The following is a 12,717-nucleotide window of genomic DNA, read 5'->3' as shown; positions in this document are numbered from 1 at the left end:
CAACTCGCATGGTTTATGTAATATCAGTACATATTTGAGTCATTGTGTGTTCCAAATTCTTCTTCTTTTCTTCATGGGGCCTCTAAATATTAGTTCCTAGTTAGCGTCGAACTCTAAGATCCTTTGCTACTATGTTTTTCCTTCATTCCCACCTAGATATACCTGCTCCCTTCACAAAGCTGCAGGTTTTTCTTATTGGGTCTTCTTGGATTTTTTCTCTCTCTTCACCTGGTAGTCCTAGAGTGGAGAGTGATTCTAGCCAGCGCCTCACATTCGAAAAGTATGTGTTCAGCTGATTCCTTTGCTTCATTGCAATTCCTACATATGTTGTTGTTTCTTATTACTCCAATTCCATGTAGGTGTTTTTTCAGATGACAGTGTCCTGTCAACAGTGCTACTACCCATCTTATATTTTCTCTGCTGAGTTTCAACAGTTCTTTAGTACGCTTCTTGTTTGGTCCTTTTATCAGTTCCTTTGCAAGCCTGCATCCTGGAGTATTTTTCCAGTTCTCCATTTGTTTCTTTTGTACCCATTTTTCTATGTAGTGTCGGGCTTGTCCATAGGAAATCCCGCATACATGTTCTGGGCCTACAAAATATGTTTCTGCCCCTTTCCTGGCCAGTTTATCTGCCTTTTCATTTCCTTCTATACCTGCATGCCCTGGTACCCATATTATTTTGACAATGTTGTACTTTGAGAGCTTCAGGAGATGTGAATGGCAATACCAGACAATTCTGGACATTATCTGGACTGCTTCCAGTGCCTTAATGGCCGCTTGGCTGTCCGTAAAAATGAAAATGTTCTTATTCCTATAGTTCATTTTAAGATTTTTTTCAAGACGTGTTGTGATAGCTATCACTTCCGCTTGAAAGACTGTAGTGTGTTTGCCTGGGCTCATCTGGATTGATCTCTCAGGTCTTCCCCCGTTGATCCCTCCTCCTGTGCGTGTTCAAAATTAAAATGTAAATACTGTAAATTATTTAAATGAAAAATCTTCATTATTGTCAGCATAATTGCAAGAGTTACATTGGAGTTTTAATGATCAGGCTTATCACGTAGTGTCATGCGAGAGCAGTTTCTGGATTGGCGTTAAAATTATTGTTAGTAAAAAAGGAGTGTGTTTTACTTATGTAGTAACTTTTTTCATATCTACAGTGGCATTGCCTTTATATGCCTTGGTTAATATTTTATTGTTATCTTTAATTTTCTTTTTGAGATTGCGTATATTGGTGACCTGTTCTTTATTGGGTTTACCAGTATGTTTCTGATTGAAAGAAGAAAGTAACTTTCGTTTAACTTCATATCTAACCTCATCTTGAATGTCTGTAAGCAACCTCTCAACCACTAATTCGAACTCAGCCAACATAATGATTAAATCATCGTGGTTGGAGGACATACCCCAGTTATGTTTTGGTCCCTTTTTCAATATCCTGAGGTCATTAGGATCAAGGTCAACTTGACTGAAGTCAAGGAGAAGAAAAATATATTATTGGAAACCTTTGTCCTGCTCATCTGTGAACAATTTATTAATAAAACCGAGTTTCACTACCGACACTCTGGAACAAGACCCGCCCTTCCCACAACATCCCCCTCCCGCGACTCACCTCATCCCTCCCCCTTCGCCCCTACCTCTCCTCTTCCCCACCCAACCGCATCAGCACGGACACACGATAAGCCACACACAAGCTTAGCTATCAATATGACTTGAGACTGATACAGTCGTTCCACTCAAGAAGACAACTTTTTATTACAAGTAAGTCGATTGAGTTTTCTTTTCACACAATATTTTGACTTTTTTTCATCCACTCATAGTTCTTTTTCTCATTACAGATGTTACACACTTTTTAATCCACGTTATTGACGGTCTCACTACAATGTCCAGCACAGTGTTTCATTTTAACAGTCAGCAAGTTTTAATTGTCAATCAAGAACGACCTATCAGACGAGAGGACTTTGTACCTCAATATGTTTTTTAATTCATTAACCATGATCATTGTCATTTCACTTCATCAAGATTTTTAATTTGTTTTGTATTATGTAATAATTGTTCTGCTACTGAAGATGGCCTTGAGAATAGGCTGAAACATGTATAGACTCCGTTCCATCTAACAGATGATTTGATTTGTATTGATAAGGAGGATTTTATAAATACTTTTTATTTGTAAAGTGATAACCGTCAATACGGAATGAGATTTATAACTTGAAATGGTAACACCATCCAGGCTAGTAAGAAAGCAAACCTATATTGTATTTTGAAGATAAAGGTTGCCAAATTAGGTAAAGATTTATGTTTTTTGAGCAAATGCCTAACTAATGACATCACACCCAATTTTTTAAAATTTGCAAAGGAAACTCATAGAGACACGGCTAAAACCAGCGCGACCCAACGAAAAACAGATAAAATTTGGATAAGAGAGGAAATTAAATTCCTTCAAAAGAAAAGAGTTCTTAACAATAGTCATTACGGATACTCATTTGGAAGTTTCGACCCTCTTATGTCCTCTCGAATGGAATTCTTTCCAAGCTCATGTTACCAATAGACTCAAGGTTTTACTGAAAAAACAAAGCACTCTTCATAAGAAGTGGAATAACTTCACAATTTAAGCTTCTCCCACAATATCCCAAACTCGCAGATAATGCTGAATCGAATGTTTTTCACCCGCCGGTATTGAACTTCAGTCAAGCTGACCTTGATCCTAATGACCTCAGAATATTGAATAAGGGACCAGAACACAACTGGGGCACGTCCTCCAACCACGATGATTTAAACATTATATTGGCTGAGTCCGAATTAGCGGTTAACAGGTTGCCTACAGACTTTCAAGATGAGGTTAGATATGAAGTTAAACGAAAGTTACTTTCTTCTTTCAATCAGAAACATACTGGTAAACCCAATAAAGAACAGGTCACCAATATACGCTATCTCAAAAAGAAAATTAAAGATTACGATTTAATATTAACCAACGTAGATAGAGGCAATGCCACTTAGTCAAAAAAGATCCCACTAATAGAATAAAAAGAGAACTAAAAGCCTTTTATTCTTGTAATGACCTAGAGAAAATAAAATTGGTTATCATGAATCCCAAGTTACCTATGACAAAAGTGTTACCCAAGATTCACAAGGCTGATGTCCCCATAAGCCCCGTTATTAACTTCAGAATTAGACCGACATACAAAATATCTCAGTATATTCACAATTTTCTTAAAATATTATTTTTTCCAAGCTAACACGTCAGTTAAAAATTCCCTAGAATTTTGCAATAGAATTAAAGCTCTTACTTTACAAAAATATTACACCCTTCACTCCTTTGACATAGTCAATATCTACGCGAATGTACGTATGAATAAAACCATCAAAATAGTAAAAAATAATCTTTCCAAATTCAATAAATTGACTGTAGGCGAGATAGGTGAGTTTGTTCAGATCCTCAAGTTTACATTAAATAATAGTTTCTTCACTTTTAATAACACCATATACCAACAGAAGGGTCTTCCAATGGGGTCACCGGCCTTGGGAATCCTCAATGATATTTACGTAGATTTCCGTGCATACACTCATATTATAGGCAAAATTAATGGTATCAAACATTGGACATGCTACGTTGATGACACTTTTATTATCCTAGATTCCCATACTACTGATAGCAAAACAGTTCTTGAATTACTCAATAACCTTGATCTGCATATAAAGTTTACGATAGAATCCGAGAACAACAATTCCCTTAATTATCTCAATTTAACTATCACTCGCAATCAGAATAAAACCCTTTCTTTTAATATTTACAGGAAGCCCACTCACACAATAAACACAATTCACCAGACTTCTCTACAACCAGGGATGCAGAAGAAGACAGCTTTTAATAGTATGATTTTCAGAGCTCTTAATATTCCTTTATCAAGTAAGGATTTTAAAAAGGAAATCAACACCATTGATACAACAGCCAAAGGTAATGGTTCCAGTAAAGCTTTCATGAACAAAATCCTTAATAAATTTAAAAATAAACCCAAGACCACCTTAGGAAAAGAATCTTCCCCTAAAGAGAAGTTCATCACATTTACCTTTAATAATAATATATATGCTATTTCAAACACCTTTAAAAAACGTAAGTTAAAAATAGCTTTCAAGACTGTTCACACCAATGCAAAAGCATTTTTTAATTCTCATACCGCCAATGGCAATAAAAAATTTACAAACTCTGGGATATACAAATTAAAATGCCAATTTTGTTTTTCAACGTACGTAGGACAAACAGGCGTAGCTTCAATATAAGATACTCCGAACACCTCAATGCCCTGAAGTACAACCGCTACTCAGCCATGAGTGAACATTGTAGGGAGAAAAATCACAAATACGCAACAAGTGACCAATTTAAAGATCTTACACTATGAACAAAAAGGTCCCTTACTCAATATACTGGAGAATATTTATATAGATATTGACCAATATAACAATCCCGTGCACAACCTAAACGAAATAAACGAGAAGAAAAATGTATTATTGGAAACCTTCGTCCCACTCATCTCTGAACAATTTATTAATAAAAATGAGTTTCACTACCGACATTCTAGAACAAGACCCGCCCTTCCCACAACATCCCCCTCCCGACTCACCTCATCCCTCCTCCTTCGCCCCTCCCTGTCCTCTTCCCATCCAACTGCATTAGTACGGACACATGGTAAGCTACACACAAGCTTAGCTGTCAATGTGACTTGAGACTGATACAGTCGTTCCACTCAAGAAGACAACTTTTTATTGCAAGTAAGTCGATTGAGTTTTCTTTTCACACAATATTTTGACCTTTTTTCATCCACTCATAGTTCTTTTTCTCATTACAGATGTTACACACTTTTTAATCCACGTTATTGACGGTCTCACTACAATGACCAGCTCAGTGTTTCATTTTAACAGTCAGCAAGTTTTAATTGTCAATCAAGAACGACCTATCAGACGAGAGGACTTTGTACCTCAATATGTTTTTTAATTCATTAATCATGATCATTGTCATTTCACTTCATCAAGATTTTTAATTTGTTTTGTATTATGTAATAATTGTTCTACTGAAGATGGCCTTGAGAATAGGCTGAAACATGTATAGACTCTGTTCCATCTAACAGATGATTTGATTTGTATTGATAAGGAGGATTTTATAAATACTTTCTTTTTGTAAAGTGATAACTGTCAATACGGAATGAGATTTATAACTTACAATGGTTTTGATTACACAATAAGATTCGCTTGCTGTTTAACAGCAAATTTGTCGATTATTTTATAAAACATACTTAATATTGAATCCATTGAAAAAGGCCTGTTGGCAGATGAAATTGAGCTCTTTCTCCCGTTCAGGTTTCGAGAGAAATAGGCCGATCTTTTTGAGCGTTAGGGTGCAAGGAACTTTTTTGATGGCATTTAAATTAAACATGGATTTTCTATAAATCTTAAAGGAAAACTTGTTACTTTCCCATTTCACAGTTACGTCTAGAAAATTAAGAGAACCCTCTTCTTCGCTCTCTTTGAAAATTTAAAGTTCGGATCTAAATTGTTTATGACGTTTAGGATTTTGTTGCGGTCATAAGTCTACTGTCTATCCACATAACGTGTCCATATATCTAAACCTCGTATGTTTCCAATAACATGAGCATTTGAGGTAATCAAGGTAAATATTTGCCAAGATGCCAGAACCTAGTGCTCCCATTGGGAGACCTTTTTGGTAATATATTTTATCATTAAAAGAAAAATAGTTATGTTTGAGTACAAATTTGAGGATATTTATAAAGTCTTCAATTTCTGGTCTGCTAACCCAAGGCCTACTGTGTTCCTGCAAATTCTTCTTAATAATGTTAATCTTTCTTTCAATAGGAACATTAGCACACATGTCCTTGATGTTGAAGGAGCAAGTAGTGTGAAGGGGAGTTACTTTGAAATCTTCAATCTTCTTGCAGAAATCAACTGAATTTTTAATCGGATTTTTATTGTGAAAAGAATAATAAATGTTAAAAACTTATGTATATACTTGGAAACTCTATATGTAGGACTGTCTTGATAATTTATAAAGGGTCTAGTGGGGATAATTCTTTATTTTGTTCATGACACTTTTTAGTATAATTAAGTTTACAATTTTTAAATGTTTTTGCTAATGTTTTTAATGTGTGTTTTAACATTAAGATAACAGGAATGTGTCCTTGCTAATCATGCAATAAGCCTAAAAATATGATCTGGCCCCGCAGTGTAGGGGGCAACGCGTCCGCCTGTCACCCGGCGGCCCCGGGTTCGATTCCCGGCTGGGTCAGGGGTTTTTAATTGTAAATGACTAATATCCCTGGCCTGGGGACTAGGTGTGTGTGTCATCCTTAATGTTCCTTTCCTCACATTCAACACTCTACACTTCACTTCCTCCATTCCAATTACACGCAGGTTCATATTACATGGTGCAAGAAGGGGCAAAAGATCTCTATAGGTTGACGCCCCGATATTAAAAAAAAAAGGCCTAAAAATATGTAATACCGGTACCAATATAGTTGGTCCGTTATTGGACATTATAAATTTTCCAGCTAACTCAATCTTGGTTGCCAGCGTTTCGCCCCAGTGTGCTAAGTTGGGCTCATCAGTTGGTAAATAGCACACCTACTAAGAGGCATGGCTAGTGCATACCGTGGAGACAACTTCGTTGGCTACTTTGTCTCATTTTAAACTATATTGGTATTATTAATTTACTAATTCAGGACAAGTATTTCAGGTTCCCTATGGGAATCGACATCCATATCATAAACATATGTAGCTGAAGATGTCTACAAAGTAGACGAAACAGGTTCTACAGTTTTTAATTTGCCTTAAGCAAATAAACAGTATCAATCATGTGGAACTGTTGTATTTTTTACTTCTTTTAACAGCCTATAACATTGATACAGAAAATGCGGATGATTGCTTGCAAAAAAGAGTAGCGTTATGAAAATGTGGCAAACTAGATTGACTAAGTGGTATGTTCTGCTCTGTCAGTGGAATTACATTAGTAGGGAAATAAGCTTGAGAACAGTTCTTAAAAATTAGGAAAGAAGTTAGAATTCAAGAGGATAAATTGGAGCAAATATTTGTTTATAGTAAGAGTAATTAGGAACTGAAATAACTTACCACAGATATCTTCGATAAAAATCCAATGTCTTTGAAATCATTTAAGAAAAGACTAGGTAAACAACTGTTAGGGAATCTGCCACCTGGATGACAGCCCTTAACGCAGATCAGTGCTGAGTGATTGTTACCGTATTTATCTTATTGATACATACTTGCAGACATTAATTGAAGAGGAAAAGATGGAAGTCACTTCGGATATGATGAGCAACTAGTTGCAACAAACCATCCAAAAAAATGTCAATTGTCTAGCAAAATGGTCTCCAAACCTTTCCTGTTTTAGGATTACATACAAATCAGAGAACAATATGCTAGTCAAAGGTATTTTTTGTAAGGCTCCTACACCTACGTATTTCTTTATAATCTATTAAACACAACAAAGAACACCTCTGGACTAATGATACAAATAATCCTTTATTGATATTTTATTTCTTTGTAAATTCTTTTGATTACTTTCGAGTCTAGCTATTTAAAAAGCGGGTTAAGACTTATCTGCAAACCAACACAGAGGAACAAGGAAAATATGAGAGAAATGCATGGCTATTAGAATTTCCTTAAATTTGTCATGCCAGTAACTTTAAGTCAATGTTTATACATCATTGAATTCTTCTCTTTCCTGATGGTTATGTCAAGCTAGTTCATAATTTAACACTTTCCATACTGCTCATTTTAACTGTGCTTGGTGTGAGGATACTGGAGTTGTTTTGTATATTCAAGGTTTCAACTAAAAGACTTTGAAATTAATCACTACCATGTGCTCCTATTTATATTAAACAATTTTTCTTCTTTCCAATGAGGTATTTATCTTTAAATATAATATTAGGAATCTTAAAATAATTTCTGAAAAAAGTAAATATGGTATAAGTTCACTTCTATTTTAATCAGTCCTGAAAGGAGTAATACTTGAAGTCTTTATTCCTGAACTTCAGTTCTACTCCAATAATTCATGTTACTTTTCATGATTTAGATATACTAGCTGTTGAATCTGTTGTCAACAGGTTAGATTTTATACATTGCAATGCCATCTGGAGGAGATGAGTAGCAGCCAAAGAGAGAGAGAGAGAGAGAGAGAGAGAGAGAGAGAGAGAAAGAGAGAGAGAGAGAGAGATGAAAATAATTTTTTTAAACTCTTTCATTATTGCTTGCATAGGAACACTGATAACACAAATGAGAAATAGGAAGGGATGAAATATATTTCAAGTTTACAATACATTACGGGCATCGGCAGGGCCAGAAAAATTCAAGTACAGCGTCATTCCTAGCTTTTGTTCCAGTAATCCTGTCTGGAATGGAATTTTCGGAAGCACTCGGGAAGAGACAGACCAACATCACACGCACCAACTTGCTCTCTTTTCATTCCGTAAAACCGGTGTTCTTTTTTTTCCTACATTTGAACAGATCTTACATACTCCAGTTGGACTATTTTTCCTTCTCTGTGCTGGGTTTCTTAGACGGGGAGTGCTTAGTTCTCATCATGTACAGCACTAGTAGTAAATCCTAAAGCAAGGCTCTAAGCGAAGTGCAAGATTTTCAGGGAACTGAGGACAATAATAAATGAAATCGGTTCTTTTCCCCTTATTACACGTTATGAGTCTCATTATGATAGCCATATTGGAGTACAGAATGTAAAAGTTTCAAACAAATTTATTTAAAAACCACCATTCCAATACTTTAAAATATCTAAGTCTAAGATACAAATACTACATACATGTTAAAATGGGACATGTTTCGCTTAGGCTTTGTAAGCATCTTCAGCCATACTTAATCTAAAGCTAAGTCAGGGCCCTGAACTGGGTTTCTCATTAAAGTATAATAATACAAGATAAAACAGTCATAAAATCTAGTTTGTGGAAAAAGCAATACTTAAATGCAAATAAAATTCAATAATGAACTTGTCATAGTATTATATGTACATGGAATGAATACTAGTGTTCATCTAAAAAAGTACACATTAGTTATTTGTAGAACGAGACAGTCATAATGATCTGACATACATTTGGATTGTACAGATTGTTTGACATTAATGAAGCGTGGATTAATTCAAAATGGCGAAAAATAAAACTTTGGCGAGCGTTGTTGACTCCAAGTGGTTGCGTAATACGATCAAAAGGCGCTTGAAGCATCAGTATAGAAGTGTTGTCTCCTTCTAGAATAATCTTTGTAATAGATTGTAGTCGCGAGCTGTCTAGCGTAGATTCAACAAATAGGGTGTTCAATAAAGTCTTAGATGTGGGAGAATTCGCAATGTAGCGCGTGTTGAAAACCCTAGTGTTGACAGAGAGGTACCTAGTCTTGTTTCTATACTGATGCTTCAAGCGCCTTTTTGATCTTATTACGCAACCACTTGGAGTCAACAACTCTACTGTATTCTACGTACCTGATTCTCAGTCAACAACGCTCAAAGTTTTATTTTTCAACATTTTTAATTAATCCACGCTTCATTAATGTCAAGCAATCTGTACAATCCAAATGTATGTCAGATCATTATGACTGTCTTGTTCTACAAATAACTAATGTGTACCTTTTTAGATGAACACTAGTATTCATTCCATGTATATATAATACTATGACAAGTTCATTATTGAATTTTATTTGCATTTAAGTATTGCTTTTTCCACAAACTAGATTTTATGACTGTTTTATCTTGTATTATTATACTTTAATGAGAAACCCAGTTCAGGGCCCTGACTTGGCTTTAGATTAAGTATGGCTGAAGATGCTTACAAAGCCTAAGCGAAACATGTCCCATTTTAACATGTATGTAGTATTTGTATCTTAGACTTAGAGATTTTAAAGTATTGGAATGGTGGTTTTTGTTTGAAACTTTTACATTCTTTTCCCCTTTTTGTGGCACAAGTTACATAGCTTTCTCATTGATTTGCCTTTTACATTTACTTTTAGGGTTGGAATTTGAAGGACCAGTAGAACTGTTATTGCCTCTTACATCTAATAATGCACCACATTTGAAAGCAAAAGGTTATGAACCAATAACCTGAACAAGTAACTTGAACCTCAATCTGAGTGCCATTACAGAAGAACAAAGCCTAATGACTGTAAAGGCAAGTAAAACTGAATCATATATGACGTCGCACATGCGTGTCACTGGCATGTAGCACAGGAACGACACAACGCACCTGTGCATCAGGTGGCAGCCAATGTGTTAAAATAAAAACTTGCAGTCATACAAACAGTGCTCGGGCTTCGTACGCAAGGGAGTGTTATCTGACCCAAGCCTTGTCCAGGCATAGAGGGGGAAAGTGTTAACATGACCAACGAATGATATCGCGATCATAGTTATGATGGGGCATCCAGTTTCATATGGAATCTGAACTACACAGATGTGAAATTTCATGACAAAAATCTGACATGCATTGGCTGGGATTCATACTGCTACCACCAAGGTAAGAAGCCAGCAACATTGTCACTTGCAATCATGCCCCATTGTAGTGTCTTGCTATGCCAAAATCACAGTATTTATTTTTTATCTCTTATCAAGAACCAACCATAAACCAAGTCACAGACCTATTCTAAAGGGTTGCACTATATAAAAAGAAGTGTGCACATACTTAAACTTAATTCATAAGACGAGTAATTATTCAGCCACTTCAACTCTAAGCTACTTGCCCATGCCAACAATTTCAAACAACACATATGTTAAATACAATACCCGAGAGAAAAAGCGATCCAGCTTCTGTCTGAGATGACCCACATCTCCTCCTTTGCTATCCAAGATGGATGTAAATGATCCCTTGAAAAGTCGGAACATTTGGTAAGACTGCTGTAAAACCGCTAAGTACACGCTATCCTGCACATCATCACTTTGGTATTCCAGGTATTCCGTTCCATCTTTCATCTTGGATACACAGGGGATACTTACAGTCTGAAAATGTGAAAAAATGAATTATTAGGAAACAAAAATAAGAGAGAAGGTTCCAGACAAAAATGAAAAATAAAAAAGTTCAATCACTTATCCTGCTTTCTTTCAATGCCAGACAATCTGCAATATTTGTTTAATGGGATATCCCACAAACTGACCTGAATGATATATTAAATACCCTTTCCAATATAAAGCACTGTAGGGTACACGGATGGGTATTTCAACTGAATTAACATTGGTAATCAGATGGTGAACAGAAATGCCATAGTATAAGTTTACTTCTGGACAATGAGTGGACTGATCGCTATTTTTGTATTGAGAACAGTGGAAATGTAATGTCTCTTCATATGAAAGGAAAATATTTCAGTTTCTAAAGGATACAGTGTCAGACGACATTATGATTCTCAGCGCAGATCTGTATATAATAAATACAATCGAGTATTATGGAAGGAAAAGATTTCAAATTTAATGAAATTTAATGAAAGGTCTCACCACTCAAAAACAAATGTTCACGAGAACAGATTGAGGAAAATATAGCTGCAATAAGTTAAAAAAATATATGATAATCACAACAGACACTCACAGGTACTGTTCATGAGCTTTTAGTGTTCACAGTTGTTAATGAAATACTGAATTATGGGAGTGATGTATTATTGAATCACTTCAGCCAGTAAGTGTGTTCCTTCATGGGACTACTTTGGAAAATATTTTTGTTATATTTTACTATAAAAGTAAAGATACTTACAGCAGGTTGGTGGGCCCCCAACAGTGGCACATAACACTTCCCTCTCTCCTGCATGGAATACGATGCGAGATATATAATATTCTGCTTCTTAAATATTGCAGTTTTTCTCTTGTACCAGTTGTACAATGTGGCAAAGATCCTCAAAAACACCATTACTGAAGTTACAACGATAACAAGTAGAGTACCAGTTGTGCATTCAACTATGAACTATCATCTATTACATAATCTGCCATCAGGAAAGTGTTGGTATTGTTCGAGAGCAACATTGGTGTGTCCATAAAGAGTTATGACATTTAACTACTTTAGGAGTCCTCTATGTGGAAGTACAGGGTGCATTTGTGGATTATAGGTGCATTAGCATCTACGTCAGCAATTAAAAATAGTTTAGGCCAAAAATGTGCAGAGAGCATGATTTTCAAAAGAGGATTATTCCAATAACCAATGAGACAAAGACAAGTCATTGTTTATTTTTTGTTGCTCGCATTGTTCTCAATTCCTATGGTTTCCACTGACTTTCTCAAAAGCTCTTTAGAATAGACCTCAAGGACAACACTTGTCCCTTCAAAATCGCTGGCAATGTCACCCAGTCCTTTATGCCAAAAAGACCCCTCTATATACAGAGTATGTATATGTTATTGTTGCAGGAACAATGCAGTCTTTCTTCTCCACCAGTTTAGGGATCGGTCGCAACAACGAGTCTCCTCCATTCTCTCTCTCTCTCGTCCTCTTCCCAAGTTCTTTTCCTTTAGGTCATCCACAATCCTGTCCCTCTACTGTCTTCCTCATGATCTCTTTTCTGTCATCAGTTCATCCCATGCTTTCTTCATGGTCTCTGTTTCTTCTTTTCTTACAACATACCCATATCACCTCAATCTACTTTTCTTCATTTTTTCATCTTCATTAATTGTTTCATCTGTGTTTCAAATGGCTCATTTTCACTGACATAAATCAAATACATTAGAGAGTAATAT

The 12,717-nt window shown here is 35.7% G+C and overlaps 1 protein-coding gene across 1 annotated transcript in view; it reads right to left on the bottom strand.

Annotated features, from left to right (window-relative positions):
- Window positions 1–12,717, bottom strand: part of Ccz1 (vacuolar fusion protein CCZ1) — a 128,754-nt gene that overhangs the window by 104,180 nt on the left and 11,857 nt on the right. Inside the window, exon 4 of the mRNA XM_067141965.2 lies at window positions 10,792–11,004. Coding sequence (XP_066998066.2) covers window positions 10,792–11,004 — 213 coding nt within the window. The remainder of the gene's footprint in view (window positions 1–10,791; window positions 11,005–12,717) is intronic.

The sequence above is a fragment of the Anabrus simplex genome, chromosome 2 (genome assembly GCF_040414725.1).
Source record: "Anabrus simplex isolate iqAnaSimp1 chromosome 2, ASM4041472v1, whole genome shotgun sequence".
NCBI classification, from domain to species: domain Eukaryota; kingdom Metazoa; phylum Arthropoda; class Insecta; order Orthoptera; family Tettigoniidae; genus Anabrus; species Anabrus simplex.
Note: the sequence above shows the minus strand (reverse complement) of the source record. Positions and strands in the feature narration are given on the sequence as shown.